This window comes from Alligator mississippiensis, chromosome 8, assembly GCF_030867095.1.
Source record: "Alligator mississippiensis isolate rAllMis1 chromosome 8, rAllMis1, whole genome shotgun sequence".
Classification (NCBI taxonomy): domain Eukaryota; kingdom Metazoa; phylum Chordata; order Crocodylia; family Alligatoridae; genus Alligator; species Alligator mississippiensis.
This window is the reverse complement of record NC_081831.1, coordinates 30,467,801-30,489,776: the sequence shown is the minus strand read 5'-3', so window position 1 is coordinate 30,489,776 and position 21,976 is coordinate 30,467,801. Positions and strand designations below refer to the sequence as shown.

The following is a 21,976-nucleotide window of genomic DNA, read 5'->3' as shown; positions in this document are numbered from 1 at the left end:
CCTGACCTGTAGTGTTGGGAGTTCTGCTGCTTGCCCTGAGCCTGGATCTGAGATGTCATGAGATGTCTGAGACTATTACCCCATGCTGGTCATCTGGGTGGGCATGAATGATGCTGCCAGGAGAGGTCCTGAGCAGATCAGAAGTGATGCAGGGCTCTGGATGCAAGGACAAAGGGCACAGGGGCTCAGGTGGTATTTGTCTCAATCATCCCCACTCTACAGGACGGGCCTGAGCAGGAACAAATGCAACCTGCAGATCAGTGCATGTCTGCCAGATGCTGTTGCCAGCAGGGCTTTGGCTTCTTCAATGACTGGATTTTGTTCCAGGAAGAAGGATTGTTAGGAAGAGATGGATACACCTGAAGAACAGAGGGAAGTGCATCTTCACAGACAGTACAGGTTGGATGAATGGATTATAAAGTGAATAGAAAACTGGTTGGATCACCGGGTTCAGAGGGTAGGAGTCAATGGCTCAATGTCTAGTTGACAGCTGGTATCAAGTGGAGTGCTCCAGCAGTTGGTCGTGGGCCCAGTTTTGTTCTATATTTTCATCAATGACCTGGAAGATGGCATAGAGCGCACCCTCAGCAAGTTTGCAGATGATACCTAACCATGGGGAGTAATAAATACACTGGAAAGTAGGGCTAGGATTCAGAGAGACCTCAACAAATTGGAGAACTGGACCAAAAGAAATCTGTTGAGGTTCAAGGAGGAGAAGTGGAAAGTCCTGCGCTTAGGATGGAACAATCCCATGCACTGGTACAGGCTGGGGACTGACTAGCTAAGCAGAAAACAACCTGGGGATTACAGTGGACATAAACTGAATGAGCCAACAATGTGCTCTTGTTGCAAAGAAGGCTAATGGTGTACAGGCCTCCATTAGTAGGAGTGTTGCCAGCAGATTGAGGTAAGTGATTCTTCCCCTTTATTCAGCACTGGTGAGGCCACATCTGGAGTACTGTGTTCAGGTTTAGGCTCCCCACTGCAGAAAGGATGTGAACAACTTGGAGAGAGTCCAGTGGAAGGCAACAAAAATGGTTAGGGAACTAGGGCACAAGACTCATGAGGAGAGGCTGTGGGAACTGGTCCTATTTAGTGTGGAGAAGAGAAGACTGAGGAGGGATTTAATAGCAGCCTTCAACTACCTGCAGGTTGGTTCCAAAGAGGATGAAGCTAAACTGTTCTCTGTGGTGGCAGATGACAGAACAAGGAGTAATGGTCTCAGGTTGCAGCAAAGGATGTTTAGGTTAGATATTAGGAAAAAAAAACACTCTCTCATGAGGAGGGTAGTGAAGCACTGGAACAGTTTACCTAGAGAGGTTGTGGAATCTCCATCCTTGGGGATTTTTAAGACTGGGCTAGACAAAACTTTGGCTGGGATGATCTAGTTGAGGCAGGTCTTGCTTTGAGCAGGGGGTTGGACTAGATGACCTCCTGAGGTCCCTTCCAACCCTAACTTTCTATGATTCTGTGAATCATGGGACTAGCCAGAGAGGAAGCTAGAAGGAGCTACCTTTATAGCAGGGTGTTTACTCTCTTTCACCACCATGAGAGATGTCAGTTGCAAGCCATTGTGACAAGTGCCTAGAATCGAAGTGTCCTATGCCTTGGGTAATAACCCTAGCCCCTAAGCCACTGGGTAAATGGTGGGTGGCATCAATACCAACTTCAAGCTGAAGTGGATTCACTCAATATAAGTTAGGCATGTTTTTTCCCATGTAACCTGTGGAGCTTCTCCAGGGCTGTAGATGGAGTTTGTGCACTGCACTCTTGGCTTCTGAGCATGTACCTGAGTGCGACTGTAGGTGCTTCTGGAACACTCCAAACCTGATGTGTGTAAGGAATGGAGGCATATCATGAATATCATTCACTGAGATCCCTACAATCCTTCTGTCACCTTTATCAGACAAGGAGCTTAAAGTCAAATTTTCAAACAAGCTCGTCATTACAGAGATGTCATTGTTCTCACATGGAAACTTTCCGGTTGAGATCTGTTAAGACTGCTGAATGCTCAACCTATCAGAAAATCAGGACATTACATTCTAGTCATATGCATATACAGCTGGTGCCATTAACAAATCATATGATAAGGAAAAGAGGGTAAAAATAAATTATTAGCTTATGCAATTATTTAGGATGTGCATCACTTTGGTTCTGATGCTACCCTCATGCTGATCATTAACTACCACGAAAATAATACAGAGGCATTAGGAAAACTCATATAGTTAAATCTGAGAATGCATAGAATTGTTTGCAAGATCTGAGCCATAATTATTGGTATCAGATTATCTCCATTTATGTATTTTTATTTTTTTATGTATGTATCACTTAAAATGAATTGAAATAGCTGTATTTCTCAAAATCAGATAAATAACAAAATAAAACAACATGTAATTAAAATTGAGTCCTATTTTATGTCAACATGAACTGGAATCATTCAAAGCCAAAATGCTTTTATATTTGTTTGATAAACATAAATATAGGTAACATTATTTACATGAAATTTAAATTCAATTTGAATTATTTAAAGAACTGCCTCTAATTACAATATAAGTATTGGGTACTGAAAAAGATAAAGCTGAAAATCATGAAAGTGCTAACAAAAATCAAATCAATATTCCTCCAACAGGAAGCCGATGGCCTGGCTGATGCTGAGGAGAGATGTGACCAGCTGATCAAAACCAAAATCCAGCTTGAAGCTAAAATTAAAGAGGTGACTGAAAGAGCAGAGGACGAAGAAGAAATTAATGCTGAGCTGACAGCCAAGAAGAGGAAACTGGAGGATGAATGTTCAGAGCTGAAGAAAGACATTGATGACCTTGAGTTAACCTTGGCCAAGGTGGAAAAGGAAAAACATGCCACAGAAAACAAGGTATAAGCCAGAATCTGTAACCAACATTCCACTCATGGCTGCCCTTTTGCACACCCAGATGTGTGTTTTGTTGTTGCTTTGGCCTCTTATAACAACATGTGTTGCCTTCTGAAAGGTGAAAAACCTCACCGAGGAGATGGCAGTCCTGGATGAGGGCATTGCCAAGCTGACAAAAGAAAAGAAAGCCCTCCAAGAGGCCCATCAGCAGACTCTGGATGACCTGCAGGCAGAAGAGGACAAAGTGAACACACTGACCAAAGCTAAAACAAAACTGGAGCAGCAAGTGGATGACGTAAGCACAGCAAAATATGGGGCAAGGAAACAGGCAAGAAGTTGGGTGCCGAGTGCCAGGGCTCTGACAGCCTTTTTCTCTTTAGCTTGAAGGGTCCCTGGAGCAGGAGAAGAAACTTCGCATGGACCTGGAAAGAGCAAAGAGGAAACTTGAAGGAGACTTGAAGCTGGCCCAGGAATCCACAATGGATTTAGAAAATGATAAGCAGCAGCTGGATGAAAAGCTGAAAAAGTAAGTCTGGTTTCTGGGGAGCATCCTTCTGTTTGGGCAGGGACGCATGCAGTTTGTTTGGGCCCTAACACGTTCTGCTTTGTGAAAAGGAAAGACTTTGAAATCAGTCAGCTCCAAAGCAAAATTGAGGATGAGCAAGCCCTGGGCATCCAGCTGCAGAAGAAGATCAAGGAGCTCCAGGCAAGTCATAATTTGCCTTGCTTCTGGCTGTGAGGAGGAGTTCAGGTAAGAGGAGGCATTGGTTTCAGTGTGTCCTATTGCTCTCCAGGCCCGTATAGAGGAGCTGGAGGAGGAAATAGAATCAGAACGAGCCTCTCGGGCAAAAGCAGAGAAGCAGCGGGCTGATCTGTCCAGGGAACTTGAGGAGATCAGCGAGCGCCTGGAAGAAGCTGGTGGGGCAACAGCAGCTCAGATTGAGATGAACAAGAAGCGCGAGGCAGAATTCCAGAAGATGCGCCGAGACCTTGAAGAGGCTACTCTGCAGCATGAAGCGACAGCCTCCGCCCTCCGGAAGAAGCATGCTGACAGCACAGCCGAGCTCGGGGAGCAAATTGACAACCTGCAACGGGTCAAGCAGAAGCTGGAGAAGGAGAAGAGTGAGCTGAAGATGGAGATTGATGACCTGGCTAGCAACATGGAGACTGTTTCCAAAGCCAAGGTATGGGATCATCTTTTGATAACATTGGCTTGAACTTAAATGCCGTTTCACCTGCAAAAAATTATTTTGATTAACATTCAATCATGTTTAATTATACAAAGCAGGATATATGCTGGTTGAAAGTATTAAATATTTTTATTAGACTGATTTAGTTTAATCTGAAAACCCATTGAAAATGTAATGACCTGTATTGATATCTAAACCCTGAAGACACATGATCAATAAGCTTATGGTTTTGAATAAGCTTGTTACTAAATTTTACAGTCAGCACTCTTCAAAGGTTATGATAATTTATCAAATTGGTGTGTTATTGAAATATTAGCCTTTATATGAAAGAGATTACTTTATAATAATATATTGAAATATGTAATTCTACATATCTCTACCTACATCTTCAAGAAATATATTCCAAAAGAATTAAGGCCTCAAATTTAAGCATAAGCACACAAAACCACCAGCTATTCCAGAATTACAATGACCTGTGTACCCACAACCTTGATTTTGTCCTGTCTAATTTGAGTGCCTTCTTTTGCAAGTGAATGATCTTTTAAAGTGAGTCTTAGTATGTAGCATCGTACTAATTACCACATTTCAGGTAAGCAAGGCTTTTTTACCCTTTTTCTGATTGGTATAAAAGGTTTTTTCCTTCTTCTGTAGTCTGGGCTGGTCCTTTTCCAAGGATCTTCTGAACAACTCCTTCCCTGTCATTGCAGTTGAAAGGAACTTGGTAGTGCCTTAGTCTTCCCAGCAGTGTAGCAAATGGCAGTATGGTGGTACAGTTGTCCCACTGCCTTCCCTCCTCACTTTGATTCCTCTTCCACTTCAAGTTTCAAACCAACTTTGTGTGCATTGCTGTACTGGCATCAGCCTCAGACATTTTACCACTTTCAGGACTTGGAGCACCCTATTGGCTGTCGCTTCATGCTGCACAATGCTTAGGAGAAAAATATCTACTGTGTTAAATATGGTGATGCACCCCATGATCTAATTGTATGTGATGTGTGGGACTGAAGTGGCAGTTCAGGGGATTCTTTGGGTGAATGTGAATGCAAGGAACTTGTCTCAATAACCCCCTTTCAGTCACTTGTTTTGTGGAATCATACAGCTTCCCCTCTCTGGACAACAAATATACACAGTAAATATAAATGCATAGCTAGGCCACAGTACTGTATATAAGGACCTGGGGGTACAGTGGCACATAAGCTAAATATGAGCCAACAGTGTGCTCTTGCTGCAAAAAACTATAAATAAATAAATTAAAGTCAACAGTATACTAGGTTGTATTAACAGAAGTGTTACTTGCAAATCAAGGGAAGTGATCTTTCTACTCTGTTAAGTACTTATAAGGCCTCATTTGGAGTTTTGTGTCTAATTTTGGGCCCCACACTTCAAGAGTGATGAGAAGAGATTGGAAAGCAATCTATGGCAAGTGAAAGAATGGATTAGAAACCTGGGAAACATGACAAGGAAAGTCTGAAAGAACTAGATTTATTTAGTCTGGAAAAAAGATTGAAATGGGATTAGATAAATCTCAAATCCCTGAAAAATTATAAAGAAGAGGGAAAGAGACTACTTTCTGTGACCATAGGCGACAGAACTAGGAGTAATGGTCTCAAACAACAGCAGAGTTACATTTTAAATTGGAGATTAGGAAGAACTTTTTGACTATAAGGGTAGTCAAGCAGTAGAATATATTACCTTGGAAAACTCTGGGTTCACCTTCCCTGGGAATTTTTAAGACGAGCTTAGACAAACACTTGGCTGGAATGGTTTTTGACAGGGATGGTCCTACCTTGTGCATGGGGCTGGACTGGATGATTGCATGAGGTGCCTTCCAGTCATAAGTTCCTATGATTTTATATTTTGAACTACATGAGTAGCTGGAAGTAGTAGCAGTAGTCCAGACTTTAGGGGGGGACACAATGCATTTAGCTGATTAAGACACTTTGCTAGGTAACTAAGAACTCATGGTATAAAGAGCTTTGGGTTTCATTTCTGGTCTTGAGTGGGAATGCATACAAGAGATTGTTAGCAACATATCTGACTTTACAGGTTTGTCATGCTTTATCTGCAAGGAGGTGTATTTGTGCAACCAGAACTTGGGTGTACTATTGTAGAAAGATGAGTTATATTTTAGCTGCACATGAAGTTCTCTTGTGCAGCTGGGCTGTGTGAAGCTTTGGGTGGTGATTTGATTCAGAGGAGATTCAGCCCAATTTGGTGGCTGAATCTCCATATCTGAATCAAATCAGGGGGCCAGTTTAAAGGTCTGAATTGATTCAGAGCTCTCCAAATATTCTGAAAAGCTTTGATGATTCAGGCAGTCTGCAGTGGCAGCAGCAGGGAGCTGCAGCTGACTCTGAGCTGGTAAGTACTAAGGGTGGAGGAGGGGCGCCTGGGGGGGGGGGGGGAACCCTGACAGCCCCCTTCCCCCCCCCTGCTCCCCCAGCTCTCCACTGCCCCCTGCCCACTCACCCCCCCCCCACCTGCCCCCACCTGCCCCAGCTTGGTACTTTAAAAAAAAGCCCTGGTGCTCACCAGGTGCTGCCAGGCGGGGGGGGGGGGGGGCAATCCCTGCTGCCCCCCACAGCCCCACACTGCATGGGGACCTCTGCCACGAGCCCCCAAACCCCCTCTGCTCCCCCAGCCCCCCCATGGGTGCCCCGCCTGGGCCAGCTTCAGCCCTTTAAGAAAAAAAAAAAGAAAATCCCCAGGACTCACCACTGCAGTGGCCTTGGGGCTTCAGGGGCTTGTGCAGAGTCCCCCATGTGGCACGGGGCAGTGAAGGCAGCAGGGATCACGCCCCCACTAGCAGAAGCGGTGAGTTGGGGGGGGGTTGGGGTTTTTTTCTTAAAAGGCCAGAACTGGCCTGGGTGGGGCACCTGTGGTGGGGCTGGGGGGAGTCGGGGGGCTTGTGCAGAGCCCCCATGCAGTGGGGGGCAGTGGGAGGCAGCAGGAATCACCCGGCAGCACCCACTGAGTCAGGACTTTTTTTTAACAAGATCCAGGAGCTGGGGCAGGTGGGGCAGCCATTGCCAGGCTGGGAGAGGGGCAGGGGATGGGCCTGGCCTGGCTGATTCAGACGAATCAAATCAGGACAGTGATTCAAATCACCGAATCGACTTACTGTCCCTGAATCAGCTGAATCCAAAACGAATACTAGCCGCTTTGCTCAGGCCTATTGTGTAGTCCTGCATAATAGCAGGGGCAAATGTATGAGTGCACCTAGCCACTGTGCAACAGTTGGTAAAAAGAGGCATGCTTCTGGCCCATGAATATAGTGAGCTCTGTGGTATGGAGAATAGCCACTGTGCTATCAGGTGCTTCAGCATTTTTAAATCTGATAGAATTCAGAACTTTTACCAGTAAGCCCCCTAAAAGGCTCCACTAAGGTGATTCTTAAATAATATAATGGGATCAAATTAGCTAGGTCTTCAAAGGGACACAGCACATGCCTTTTACATAATGGCTATCGCATTCCCATTTCTAAGTCCCTGCTCTCATACGTGGAAGTATTAGAGCTCTTCCATAAGGTGGTGGTAAGAATCATCTCTACGTTTAATAAAACAAACTATATCCCCCTCCGGCCTCTTCATATAAATTAGCAGAGGCATTTTTGCTGAAACTTAATATAACCCATTAAAAATATTTCCAAAAGATAGATAACATGTATGGAAAACTGTTAAAGATTGGCAAAGGTCAATTCAGTTGATTTTAGAGGTGTCATAAAGGAAGTGTTGAGTTACTTTAACTACAGACGTCATTACCAGAAAAATGTCCCAGAAGTACTGTAAATGATCTTTTCACATTTTGCACACTATTCAGATTTGTGTCAAGATGTGTGTCTTCACTTAACAACATCGGCATGACAGAACTTTCTCTAGTCTCAACAAGCTCTAGAGCTTACTTTCCTTTTTGTCCATTTTACATATAGGCAAATCTTGAGAAAATGTGCCGCACTCTGGAGGACCAGCTTAGTGAGATTAAGACAAAAGAGGAGGAGCACCAGAGAACAATCAATGACCTCAATGCTCAAAGAGCTCGTTTACAGACAGAGTCAGGTAAGACATGTATAAGTTTTCAATGAGAGATGTAAATACATGCAAGAGATGTCGGTTCCACCAGCCAGGGCAATCCCATTCTTTGAAAAATGGCTGATTCACGTGGCTGCTGGTACCTGAGATAAGCACTTGGATGCAGTCAGCGCACCATCCTCTAGAAGAGGTGTCTGAATAACTTTGCTTGAAAGTAATACATAGTTCTGCCATGTTCAGTTAATTTCTAGTAAGTTTATTCTATCTGCAAATGTTCCCAGGTGAATTTTCTCGCCAGGTGGAGGAAAAAGATGCTTTGATTTCACAGCTGTCAAGGGGCAAGCAAGCATTTACCCAACAGATTGAGGAGTTAAAGAGGCAACTAGAAGAAGAGATAAAGGTGAGGACTTTCCTGACAGCCCTTGGCTTTGGTGCCAGTCTCTGGCAGTATGGAAGAACAGTTAATCTCCTATAAAATCATGACACCATATTGACTGGAGAGGGAAAAAACCTGTCTGGTAACCTGCTCGGACCTGCCAAGGGAGGATCCCTCTCTGCAGTATAATGGTGAACGCTTTACTTACTTGCAGCGTTAAATCTGTCATCCAGTGAGTTTGATGCTCCTTCTTCTGGGGTAGCATTCCACAGCCTGGCAGATCTCCCTTTGAGGCTGTTCCCCATGATATTTAGGACTATGTCATTTCTCCAGGCCAAGAATGCGCTGGCACATGGCTTGCAGTCTGCTCGCCATGACTGTGACTTGCTGCGGGAACAATATGAAGAGGAGCAGGAAGCCAAGGGTGAATTGCAACGTTCCTTGTCCAAAGCCAACAGTGAAGTCGCCCAGTGGAGAACCAAATATGAAACCGATGCTATTCAGCGGACAGAGGAGCTGGAAGATGCCAAGTACGGGGTTCAGGATGCATTTTGGGAGGGGCCCTGAAATGGACAAAGGCTATCCTTTTGGTGACATGGTTAGAAAATGGCAAACATGTACCTTAAGGTTCAAAAAGCTGAGCAGGTCATGTCCTGCAGACACACTGAGGGCAAATGGATTCCTAGAGTCCATGGATTGTATATGATTTGGGAACAGAATGATTGGGGAGGCCCCGTGGTGTATTTGTACTAGGGTCTCAAACCCCAAGTCTCTGGAGTTTGCTCTGGTGAATCCCAGAGCAGCTTCACACAATTCACTTCCCATGTGGGTTCCCTAACACATCTGTGTTTACTGTCTTCCAGGAAGAAGCTTGCTCAGCGTCTGCAGGATGCTGAGGAGCATGTAGAAGCTGTGAACTCCAAATGTGCTTCCCTTGAAAAGACAAAGCAGAGGCTCCAGAATGAAGTGGAGGACCTCATGATTGATGTGGAAAGATCAAATGCTGCCTGTGCAGCACTAGATAAGAAACAAAAGAATTTTGATAAGGTACTTCAGGCTCCAGTCTCTGGGTGATGAATGTCACATCCTCTAGACAGCTCCACTTTTACTGAACAGGGTCTTCTTGTTCTCAGATTCTGGCAGAATGGAAGCAGAAATATGAGGAAACTCAGGCTGAACTGGAAGCCTCTCTGAAGGAGTCTCGCTCTCTCAGCACCGAGCTTTTTAAGATGAAGAATGCTTATGAGGAGTCTTTGGACCATCTTGAAACCCTGAAGCGTGAGAACAAGAACTTGCAACGTAAGTCCTCTCATCTCTTCATTTAACAAGGGCCTTATGGGAAGCTCATGTACCCACTAGGTCCAGTCTATCTGTGTCTGTAATACTGCTAACCGCCAATTCCCTTGGAAAGTGCCTTCTTCCACTTGCCCTTTGTCTGACTGAGTGCTTTGTCTATAACCCAACAGAGGAGATTTCTGACTTGACGGAGCAAATTGCAGAGGGAGGGAAGGCCATCCATGAGCTGGAGAAAGTGAAGAAGCAGATTGAGCAAGAGAAATCTGAAATCCAGGCTGCTCTGGAGGAAGCAGAGGTATGCACCATGTTTCATTGCCTTACAAAGCATCCAGATGGCTCGAAGATATGTCTTCTTACCAAGATTGGGGACCTTTTCAATAGAACAGAATAAAAACAATTCTGTGAATGAGGAACTCTGTGATGTGGCATTCCTCTGTCTTTGGTGTGCTGGAGGCTATAATCTTGTCACTAGACCCTATTGCATTTTTATGTTCCAGATGGCACTAACATAAACATGTAATTCCTTTTTTTGACATTAATGCAGTTTGCAGTTTAATTCTTGGACATGCCAGCATCCATATGCATACTGATCATGTTAATTTGAATTGTACTATGGACTGCCTTGTAAGTAGCACAATAATTTTGGTCAGGAGTGTGTGTAATTTTGGATGCATCCCAAAATTGTAGCTGTTCCATACTGTATGATTAGCAGGAGGACCCTCTCGTGTCTTAGCTCAAAAGCCTAACAGTTAGGGCACTAACCAGGGAAGAAGGAAACCCATGTTCTAGACCTGGGTTTCCACAAGGGGGTTTGGACTAGCATCCTCTGTTTCTCAGCATGGTGCTCTATCCACCAGACTGTATGTTCAGAATTATTCAAAACCAACCCTTGTAACTGAGAAATTTATGCCTCTTGGGGTACAGGGACCTAAGCTACAATCCAGGACTCTCCCCCATCCCATCATCTTCAAAAATTGCCAAACTTCTGGCTTTCTTTTTCTTTGTAGCCCCACTTATCTCCCTCTCTTGGCTGTCCAGGGGTTCAATTTCAAGTAGCGGCCTTTAGAGGAAGGTATAATGCCTTACTAGAGGCTTGTTGTTTAGAGCACCATACTGGGAAGCAGGAGATGGAATTTCAAATACAGCTCTGGTTAAGTTGGACTGAGAGTCTTAAGCTGCCACTTCCTGGGTGAGTGCCTGAGGGTGGTTCTCCTCCACTTTGTTTCTGGCAAGTAGGCATGCAGTGCATTTATATTTCTCCAGAGAGTGAAATAGATTTTAAATGTGTATGTAAGCACCAAAAAAGGCATTCATATGGCTGGGTACCTGCCATTTAAGTTTTTTAAATGAAATTGGATTCTGCCCATGCATTAGCATAACTAAGGGTTGGGCAAGCAGAGCAACAGACCCAGGTTCCAGCTTAGGAGTTCAAGAATGGCAAACACTGCCACTGATGACCTAGGCAATGCCATGCCAATATCTCTGTTAGCCTGCCTGCTGCAGCAGTCCCAATCACCGCCAAAACCCAGGGCACAAAACTTTCTAGTTTTGTCTCTGTGTCTGTGGTTTCTGTGCACATTGAGTAAAGTTTTTCTGATTTAGTAAACAGATTTGGAAGAAAAATACATTTTTTTCGTTTATAAACTCTTTGCCCTTCTAAGGCTTCACTGGAACATGAAGAGGGGAAAATCCTCCGTATTCAACTTGAGCTGAACCAGGTGAAGTCTGAAATTGACAGAAGGATTGCAGAAAAGGATGAGGAAATTGATCAGCTCAAGAGAAACCATCTGAGAATTGTGGAGTCCATGCAGAGCACCCTGGATGCTGAGATCCGGAGCAGAAATGAAGCTCTAAGGCTAAAGAAAAAGATGGAGGGAGATCTGAATGAAATGGAGATCCAGCTGAGTCATGCCAATCGCCAGGCTGCAGAGGCACAAAAGAATCTGAGAAATACCCAGGCAGTACTCAAGGTACAATAATACAAATGTATCACTTTCATATGGCTCTGCTCATATTTTTTGTGCACCAAGAGCTCTGTGCCTTCCAGTAATTTTTTATGTTTGTTTACAGGATACTCAGATACACTTGGATGATGCTCTTAGAAGCCAAGAAGACCTGAAAGAGCAGGTGGCAATGGTTGAGCGTAGAGCTAACCTAATGCAGGCTGAAATTGAGGAACTACGAGCAGCTCTGGAACAGACAGAGAGGTCCAGGAAAGTTGCTGAACAAGAGCTTTTGGATGCGAGTGAACGTGTGCAGCTCCTACACACCCAGGTCAGGCTCTAGTATGAAAAGAATTTAGCTGCACACCTCAGAAGGGAATTTCTATTTCCAAAGAACAAAGAGGGGAGCAGTTAGAATGTTTTTTTTTCCCCCCTGAAATGTTCATCGTATTACTGATCACTTAGGAGGAACATTGTTAAAAAGAAAGCCTAAAAAGACAGTGCTACTTTGTGTTTTCATGATTCTGTGTTGAAAGACATATGGAGAGGATCAACATGATTATTGCAGTGGTGTGATGGGTTTTAGAAAGTACCATGGATGGCACAGGGTGATTTTTCTGTTTCTGATATTTGCCATCACTGGATATTGTTAAATTATTCCTGGCAAACATGGTCTCTTTTTTGGGCACTTAGATATTTTCAACAATGTATATTTTCCTTTTGCAATGCAGCAGGTTACATATAATGTTCCACAAGGTTTGAGAGAGCCACTTTTCAGCCCATCACTAGCTAGCTGTCTATGTCCCATAATGATAATTCATTTAGAAGAGAATTTTGATTTATACAATATTAATGGAAAACTCTGAATTAAAGACTCGTGTTCATTTAATCCTCAGTATCTGATATTTTCAGTCTAACAGTACATATCACCATTTTGATTGTTGTCAAACAGAACACCAGCTTGATAAACACCAAAAAGAAGCTGGAAACAGATATTTCACAAATTCAGAGTGAAATGGAAGAGACGATTCAGGAAGCACGCAACGCAGAAGAAAAAGCCAAGAAAGCAATAACTGATGTGAGTTGGAGACATCTGTCCTTGGAAATCATGGCTGTGTTTCTACCTGCAACGCATAGTTCTCTGGATTGATTTTCTATCCTTGCTCATTAGGCAGCCATGATGGCTGAAGAGCTGAAGAAGGAGCAGGACACAAGTGCCCACCTAGAGAGGATGAAGAAGAACCTCGAGCAGACAGTGAAGGACCTGCAGCTCCGTCTGGATGAGGCTGAGCAGCTGGCTCTGAAGGGTGGCAAGAAGCAAATCCAGAAACTGGAGGCCAGAGTGTGTACTCCCAATATTTGTGTATATATAAGTGTTTCCATTGTTCAGTCAGGGGTGAAGCTCTAAAAATGCATTTCTCACTTCAGGTGCGTGAGTTGGAAGGAGAGGTTGAGAATGAACAGAAACGGAGTACTGAAGCTATTAAGGGTGTGCGTAAATATGAGAGGAGAGTAAAGGAACTGACCTACCAGGTAAAGCAAGAAGTCACTTGGCTGACATACTCATTACCCAGTGGGCCCAATTATTGGCATGTGAACCTGCAAGGGGAACTTTATTTTTTTAATTTGATCTAATGAGCAAATACGCTTATTTTCTTTGATGCTTTCTAACTATTTTTAGTCTGAGGAGGATCGGAAGAATGTTCTGAGGCTTCAGGATCTAGTTGACAAACTTCAGATGAAAGTGAAGTCTTACAAGAGACAAGCTGAGGAGGCTGTAAGTGTCACTCTGAGTAAAGAGGAACTTCATAAATATTTTGAAACAAGTATTTTCCTTTTTACAAAAATGTTATGAACTATTTTGACAGTTGACATCCTAAATGTTTGAATGTTTTTTCTTATTCTTTTTTCATTATTTCATTTATATATATGTATATTATTGTTTGATCCTCTCTGTCTCTTTAAAGCTTTTAAACTTTAGGAAAATTACAGTATGTGTCATCCTGGCAGGAAGTGGCCACTGGTGTCCCTCAGGGGTCGGTGCTTGGTTCAGTGCTTTTCAAAATCTTTATCAATGACTTGGATGTGGGGGTGAAGAGCTCACTGGCCAAGTTCGCAGATGACACCAAGCTATGGGGAAGCGTGGTCACAATTGAAGATAGGCTACGGATACAGGCAGACCTAGACAGGCTAGCAAGTTGGGCGGATTGGAACCAGATGAAGTTCAACATCGAGAAATGTAAAGTGCTCCATCTGGGGATGAACAACCCCCCTGCACACCTACAGGCTTGGCGTCACCAAACTGACCAGCACCACAAATGAAAGGGACCTGGGGGTAATAACTGAGCACAGTATGAATCTGGGCCAGCAGTGTGATGCTGTAGCCACAGGGCAAATAATACCCTGGCATGCATCAATCGATGCAGCTCTAGCAAAACCAAGGAAGTGATTCTTCTGCTCTACTCGGTATTGCTGAGACCACAGATGGGGTACTGCGTCCAGTTCTGGGCTCCACACTTTAACAAGGATGTGGTAAAGTTTGAGGGAGTCCAGAGAAAGGCCACCTGTATGATCAGAGGCATGCATGGCAAGCCATACAAGGATAGGCTGAGGGACCTGGGACTCTTCAGCCTAAAAAAGAGAAGGCTAAGAGGGGACTTGATAGTAGCTTACCTCTACATTTGGGAGAACATCAAGGGCTTGGTGAACAACTGTTCACCAGGGCACCCCTGGGGAAAAACCAGGAGTAATGGCCACAAACTCCTGGAAGACCATTTCAGTCTCAACATTAGGAAAAATTTCTTCATAATTAGGGTGCCCAGACTGTGGAATAAGCTCTCTCCAGAAGTGCTGCAATCTCTTACCCCTATAAATTTTCAAGAGGAGACTGGGTGGTCACCTTGCTGGGGTCACCTGATGACCCCAGTTGTCTTTCTTGCCTGGTGCAGGGGGCTGGACCCAAGGATCTTCCAAGGTTCCTTCCAGCCTTACAATCTATGGAATTAATGATACATTGTACAATCCTGGACTAAAAACATAAAAAGGAAAATTACCTTGAAAGACCCATAAGCTAGGGTGTTGTGGCATTTTAGTCTAGATTTTTACTCCTTTGTCCATCATAGTATAGAATTTTAATGTCAGTTACAGATTCAATGTTGTTCTGCATTGAAAAACTAGTTCAGCTGGTTTTAATTCTTATTCTACATTAACACCTGGTGAGACACGAAGGTCTATGCTTAGTTTTCATATAAGGAATGATAAATGTGTGTTAGAGATTCAGGACCTTTCCTTTCTCCTCAGCAGTCACAGCCCTTCAAGTCCTAGTTTGACCTGCTACAACTTTGATTTTCACAAATCTCTCTGTCCATCCACAGGAGGAGCTATCCAATGTCAACCTCTCCAAGTTCCGTAAGATCCAGCATGAGCTGGAAGAGGCCGATGAGCGGGCTGACATTGCGGAGTCCCAGGTCCAGAAGCTCCGGGTGAAGAGCCGGGAAGTTTATAGGAAGGTTGAAGAGGAAGAGTGAGAATGAGGCTATAATGAAGTGGCAAAGTATCAGAAGAAATACTCAGGATGTGAAACTCTTTGTTACTTTGCTCGTAATTATTGTTTGTCATGTGTCTTGAAAATAAAGATTGTAGACCTTTGCATACAAGTAATGAGTAGTGGCATTTTCTGAGTAACCCTGGGTTCATATTAAAGCTTGGGCATTACTTGAAGTACTACTATGTACATTTCTGTCACAAGTGATACATTATAAAAGGAAAAAAGAAAAAAGAATGGATGAGGGAAGAGGGAGGATAGAAGAATAAAAGAAAAGTGTGCAAGGACAAATAATTTTAGCTGCCACATTATTTTAAGAACTCTTTCCAAATTGCACCAAATTTTTCGTTGAACCTACTAAGCATGACTGCCTCCATAGATTCACAGCTGCACCATCTCCTCATACCAGACTTCAACCTTTAGAAATGTCCTATGTTTCCAATGCAGTAATATTATTTTGTCTGATCTAAGCGTGCATTCTGGGAAGGATTCCCTTTGAATTCCTTAGGTATATATCCAAGAGCACACATATTTGCTAAGGTTTTAGCAGTGTTAATTCTAATTATAATTTCTTTCTAAAAAGAAATGATAAGACATGATCAAAACATGTGACCAAGAATTGCCTGCAATTCATCACATCCCCAACATGTATCCAGTGGCAGTAATTAATTTTTAATACGTAGTGTATGATGTAGCAAATAAATGCACATTCCAATAAAGTTCTATTTGTTTTTGCTTTGATATTATACTGCATAATTTAGCCCTAGGCCTCTAGCATATCAGTACAGCTTCTAGTTTATTTTTATCTGGGGAAAAATATATGTTGTGTTATACACAGTGTGGAAGAATGCCCTCCCACTTTCTTCCCAGACTCTTCTATTAGGTTTTTCTTTGCCATTGTCTTCTCACCTGTCTGTCATTTTGATTGCCCCAGATTACTATGGATGTGAGGCACTTCAGGTAAGAGGGTGGAACCTCCACCTCTCTATTGTGTTAGCAGTGACCTCATAGCATGGGGTCAGGGGCTTGAGCCCATGTCACTATCTTAGGTGACCAGTGATGCTTTTTAAATTGGTTGGTCAGCATCAAACAACACCTGGCCATAACTGGATCTCAAAGGTGATATCAAAAGTGTTTTTTAAGCTAGGAATCCCCAGGAGGTGGGGCAGCAGCTATGTTAAGTTACATACAACAGCTGGAACATCTGCAACTCTCTCTCTCTCTCTCTCTCTCTCTCTCTCTCTCTGGATGCTGAAGTGAGTAAACTACTTGGACATTATCTAGATATATAGCTTACTGTAATGTAGAAGTGGATCAAACAGCTACTAAACTGATACAGTTTGCTCTGGGTTATTCTTTGATACTTCTCTATCCTCTACCCTTCCCCAAACCTACCCTCTTTAACCAATAAAGCTCTCCACCATAACAAGTGTGGTGGACTTGCTGGGAGAGGGATTGGGGCATGCCTTTAAGATCCCTATGATCCGCTGACTAAGGGAGGCTACTCTTTGTGCTTCAGGCTAAAGAAAGCACCCCAAGTTATCGCAGTGGGTCAAGTACCCTCAAGATCTACAAGGTCTGTGTACCCCAGTTGGCACAGGGCCCAAATACAGACCAGACCCCTGGGTGGTGGCAGCAGTTACCCCAGGCTTGTGGGTGTGCTCCAAGAATGGGTTGGTCAGATGTGAGGTGCCCCAGGGGAGGCACTCGGAGCTTGGTAGGTGGATGGGCACAGTGACGTGGGTGGCTCAGCACAGGAGCACACCCCACTGGTCTGCCACACATGGTGGTAGTGGTGGGATCCCACAGCCTGTGGTCTAGAAGGCATAATTTGGGGAAAGGAAGTAGAGTCACTGAAAACCCTTGAGCAAACAAATCCTTAATTTGGCAATGGGTCGGCTGGATAGAGTAGCTAGCTAGGATGATGGACAATTAGTCCAATCAGTCAGTGAAAAAGCTGATGAAGGAACAAAGGGCAAGAAAGGGGCAAAAGAAATAAGACCTGATTAAAATCCTTTGGGACAATGATCAGGCCCAGGAATCCCCTCTGCACCTCAGCCCAGTGACAGCTGGGGACCTCCAGGAATGACCCTCCTCTCCACCCATTGAGCTAGAACTCCAGAAATACAAGCTGGAGCTGGAAGCTCAGGTTTGAGCTCAAGTTATACCAGCTCAAGATTGAAACCAAACAGTTCCAAAACGAGCACAAGGCTAGAGAGGCACAGCTCAAGCATGAGTGTGAGTTTGAACTATTCCAGAGGCTGCAAAACACTGGGGTCCTGATTGATCCAACTCTGCAGGTGCCAGCTGCACACCCCCCAGAATGAACACCCCAGCCTTCACCCTGTACAAAGAAAGGGAGGATCCAGAAGTGTTTCTGAGTACTTTTGCAAACCAAGCACATCGATGGAACTTGAAAGAAGGAGAGTACATGAGATTTATTTCTGGGCTGGTAACTGGCAACATGTCCATTATCCTGAACAGCCTGCCCCCCGAGTCAATGAATGACTATAATGCCTTTAAAGATGCTGTTTGAAAAGTATAGGTTGGTGCCATATTATTTCTAGAAAATGTTCTGTAATAATACCCTGCTTCTGGGACAATCCTTAACCAAGTTCGCAGGTCAGTTGGAGGATTTATATCAGAAATGGAAGAAAGGAGCCAAAGTTAACACTATAGATGGGGTGGATGCACTCATGGTGCTGGATCAATTCTATTACAGGTGTCCCAGAGAGATTAAACATCTAGTCAAGGACAGGGACCCCAAAACCACCAAGGAGTCTGCTAACATAGGTTAGAAGCTGTTGCTAAATCAAGAAGGGCTGAACAGAAGGCCTCCCCAATTTGGGAGAGAACAGAAAGATTTCCACTGAGGGGAGGGCCAATCCCAAAATGGGAAGGTAGGCCTCCCCCGGCAGACTGCAGGGTGAAGCCAAATTTGGGTAATCCACCCAATTTGGAAAAGAAGGATTGTTTTAACTTCTGGGAGTCTGGCCACTTCAAGTCCAACTGCCCAAAGCAAAGCAGCCCCAATAATTCTGTCATCTGTGCAACAGCTGTAAGCAGGGAGGAGGGAGCCCTGAGCCACTCTGAGGGGCATACCTGTTGCTACAGGATTACAAATCTAGTGGAGGTGACAGCCACCCACTGGACTGAGGTAACAGTAAGAGGGAGAACCCTCATCGGGAAACTGGACACAGGGGCCAGTGTATCATTAATTAATGCCAACCTTATTTCATCCTTGGATATAGTTCAGGGGAGGACTCTTACCATAGAAAAGGTGGGGCCCAAGTCATTCAAAGCACTGGTAGCCCATCTCCCCATCGAGTGGAAAGGCTGTGGGATGTGCATGGAAATAGGAGTGTTGAAGGAAGCTCCTGTCCCCATATTGGTGGGGAGGGATATTGTGGAGCTTGAGTGGCTGAAAGGAGCATGAGGAAATTTCATGGCACCCTACTATGTTAATGTAGTGACTCGCCAACAAGAGCAGGAAGATGAAGGTGGGAGTTGGGAAAACCTCTCAGGGCCCTGTAATCCCATTAGCTGCAGAGGCAGAGGGGGGAAAAGGGAGAGACTCCTCCTGGCTGTGACCATCTGCCAGCTGCTGAAGAAACTGGTGACCTCGGGGTTATGTTAAGTGACAGCCCCACGGAGGAGCCCAGTCAGTGGCAGAGGAAGTTGAGACTCTTGGGCAGCAGTTAGAGGACATCCCGGGGGGGCGGGGGGGGGAAGGGGAGGTGTACTGGTTGCTGAAGCCCTGGATTTCCCTGCTGATTGCCTAGCTGGGCAGGAGGAGATCAAGAAGGAGGTTCAAGTAGACCCCAGCTTGGAGGAACTCCGGTAGATGACCCAGGAGCAAGAGACAGAGTTGACCCCAGATAAGAGGGAACAGGTGATCTGGGATAAGGGACTTCTCTATCGGTTATAGGTGCCTAAGAACCATGCCGAGTCCTGGGAGCCCTACTGCCAGCTCATGGTACCTCTTAAGTTCAGGCAGCAATTGCTTTCTATGGCTCATGATTTACCTTGTGCAGGTCACATGGGCAAGGGCTGGACTCACCAGCAACTGCAGGCAAACTTTTATTGGCCCAGGCTAGCCCAAATAGTGATGGATTATTACAGATCCTATGAGACATGAAAGCAGATGGGCAAGAGTGGGGACAAGAGAAAAGCTCCTCTACAGTCCCTCCCTATCATCAATCAAGCTTTCCAAAGACTGGGAATAGACATTGTGGGCCCTCTGAGGCATAAGACTCATAGAGGGATGAAGTACATCCTGACCGTCCTCGTCGGACTTCATATGGGCTATCATGGGTGGCTTTCGAGCCTTCACCAGACCCCATCTGAGGGGTGTGTCCCTGGAACTTATGCGTTGGGTTACGCTCCACCCTGAGGGGAGCCCTGACAGTCATCTGCCATGGTTTGACTTTCTATGTTCCTGGAGTGGGATCCCTCCTGTGGTTTCACGCTACTCCTGGTATCACCTGTCAGAGGCATTCTTTGGGCTCCACCTCCCCTACACCCCAACCAAGCACCAACCTTCTGGGCCACTGGATGGTAGGTCTTTGGCCTGCTCCTTCGGTTCGCCTAATCCTGATGACCACAGGGCATGCTATTATCTCCGCCTTTGCACTCACCTCTCCTCTGAGGCTCCTGCCCAATCTGGCCTCAATCTTTCTCCGTGGCCCTAGACCTGTAGAGGGTCTTTCCTGGGTCGCCCTCTGTGCACCCTCCAAGATAGGATAGGTCAAAAAAAGAAGAAAAAAAAGGTAATGAAAGGACCTGGGTGTAGGTTTCTGCCCACCCCACTCATGGGTCTGCCATCTTAGACCTTCTCTGGTCCCCAAACATCATCCCTCTCTTCCTTGGCTGTCCTGCCAATCAAGGTGGTGGGCCCCACCAGCGTGGGGAAAGCCCCTTTTAAGGGATCTGCATCTTGCCCCTGCTGGGGCTGTCAGCCTCCCTGGGACATTGGCTGGGGTGCACCCTCGCTCTTCAACATCCCTGCCACTTCTGCTGCCATTTCCCCACCACCAGCTTTTAAATTCACTGGGCGGCAGTTTTTTATGACGTCATCTTCTGGTGCCGCCACCAGCCAGCAATAAAAATGGCTGATAAACCGTGCTGATGTTTCTCCTCCGGACAGCTCGCTCTTCCCTGCGGGAGGTAAGTATTTCTTCTTTTCAGGGCTCTTTCCCCCTTTCCTCAGGCATGTTGCCCCTGCCTTGGGTCCCACCGTGGGAGGTTGTTCTGGTGTCTCCATTTTTATTCCCCTGGGGCACTGACTCTTGTGGATTTTGTGATACGGTACCTGGAGGCAGTTGCCTTGGCCTCCACAGAAGCACCCATAGTTGCTGACGTCCTGATTAAGATCTTCTTCCAGCTGTGTTTCCCCTCTGAAATCCTGACTGACAGGGGTGGGAAATTCCTAGTTGAAGTGATGGAGTGCCTGTGGGTGTGCTGTGGGGTTAAACACCTCAAGACCACAGACTATCACCCATAGATGAAGGGGTTGTAGAGGGGTTCAATGGGACTTTGAAGGGTATGCTGAAGGCCTATGTGGACTGTAACCCCAATGGCTGGGATAAGAAAGTTCCTTTGCTTTTTGCCTACTGAGCGGTACCCCAAGAGTCCACCAGGTTCTTGCCATTTGAGTTGATGTTTGGGAGGTGAATCAGGTGTCCTCTTGATCTGGTGAGAGAGGAGTGGGAAGAGAAAATTTCTTCCACTAAAACATCTGTGATAGAGTACATCCTAGGCTTCCACCAGAAGCTAAATGATATGATGAAGGTGGCATGAGACTCCCTGGCCCAGGCCCAGGAAAAGCAGAGTGTCTGGTATGATAAAAGGGCTTGCTTGCATACCTTTGAATGAGGGGATAAGGGCATGGTTTCCCTGCCACTAAAGACAGACAAGCTGTAAGCAGCTTGGAAAGAGTACCATATCATCCTGGACAAGCTGGATGATGTGACTTATATGATAGCCAGGAGCAGGTCAGACAGAAGGCTCAAGGTGGTACATGTAAATATGTTTAAGCCCTACTTTAGCAAGAGTGATGTTGTATTTTGGTTTTCCTCAGCCAAAGAGTCACCTGAGGTCCCCGAGGAGCCTGTCACATGTGTTGATTGGGAAGAAGGGGCAGGAACAGAGGAGCTCCACCTGCCAGATCATCTGCCTTCCCTGGACAAGGACAAGCTGTGTACAGCTCTCAAGGACTTTGAGACGGTGTTCTCAAACAAACCAGGTAAAATGAACCTGGTGGTACACACTATAGACATGAGCAGCCATTGCCCTATCCATTCCAGATCCTACGCAGTCAATGTGAAGGTGACACAAGAAATAAAGTGTGAGCTTGCAGATATGCTAGATATGGGGGTAATACAGCCTTCGATAAGTCCCTGAGCCAGCCCTGTGGTACTTGTCCAGAAGCAGGAAGGAACCATTAGGTTCTGTGTGGATTACAGGAAGTTGAACACTATTACCACCCCCAATGCTTACCCCATGACCAGGATAGACTCTTTGCTTGATACTCTGGGCTCAGCCAAGTTCATCTCTACTCTTGATCTGTCCAAAGGTTTCTGGCAGATGGCAATGGATTCGGATGCCATAGCCAAGTCAAGGGCTTTTACCTTGTCCTTGGGACTGTATAAGTTTACTGTTTTACCCTTTGGTATGTACAACTCTCCCGCATCTTTTCAGAGACTGATTAATAACCTGCTACAAGGATGTA

General features: G+C 45.1%; 1 protein-coding gene across 1 annotated transcript in view; it reads left to right on the top strand.

Annotated features, from left to right (window-relative positions):
* Positions 1–15,362, top strand: part of LOC106738549 (myosin heavy chain, skeletal muscle, adult) — a 45,682-nt gene extending 30,320 nt beyond the window's left edge. The window contains exons 22-39 of the mRNA XM_059732605.1: positions 2,630–2,872; positions 2,988–3,164; positions 3,250–3,395; positions 3,485–3,575; positions 3,664–4,053; positions 7,988–8,114; positions 8,369–8,487; positions 8,797–8,993; positions 9,327–9,510; positions 9,597–9,762; positions 9,930–10,054; positions 11,421–11,729; positions 11,830–12,033; positions 12,655–12,780; positions 12,874–13,044; positions 13,131–13,235; positions 13,384–13,479; positions 15,077–15,362. Of these exons, the coding sequence (XP_059588588.1) occupies positions 2,630–2,872; positions 2,988–3,164; positions 3,250–3,395; positions 3,485–3,575; positions 3,664–4,053; positions 7,988–8,114; positions 8,369–8,487; positions 8,797–8,993; positions 9,327–9,510; positions 9,597–9,762; positions 9,930–10,054; positions 11,421–11,729; positions 11,830–12,033; positions 12,655–12,780; positions 12,874–13,044; positions 13,131–13,235; positions 13,384–13,479; positions 15,077–15,229 (3,129 nt within the window). The 3' untranslated portion in view covers positions 15,230–15,362. The remainder of the gene's footprint in view (positions 1–2,629; positions 2,873–2,987; positions 3,165–3,249; positions 3,396–3,484; positions 3,576–3,663; positions 4,054–7,987; positions 8,115–8,368; positions 8,488–8,796; positions 8,994–9,326; positions 9,511–9,596; positions 9,763–9,929; positions 10,055–11,420; positions 11,730–11,829; positions 12,034–12,654; positions 12,781–12,873; positions 13,045–13,130; positions 13,236–13,383; positions 13,480–15,076) is intronic.
* The last annotated feature ends 6,614 nt before the right edge of the window (positions 15,363–21,976 follow it).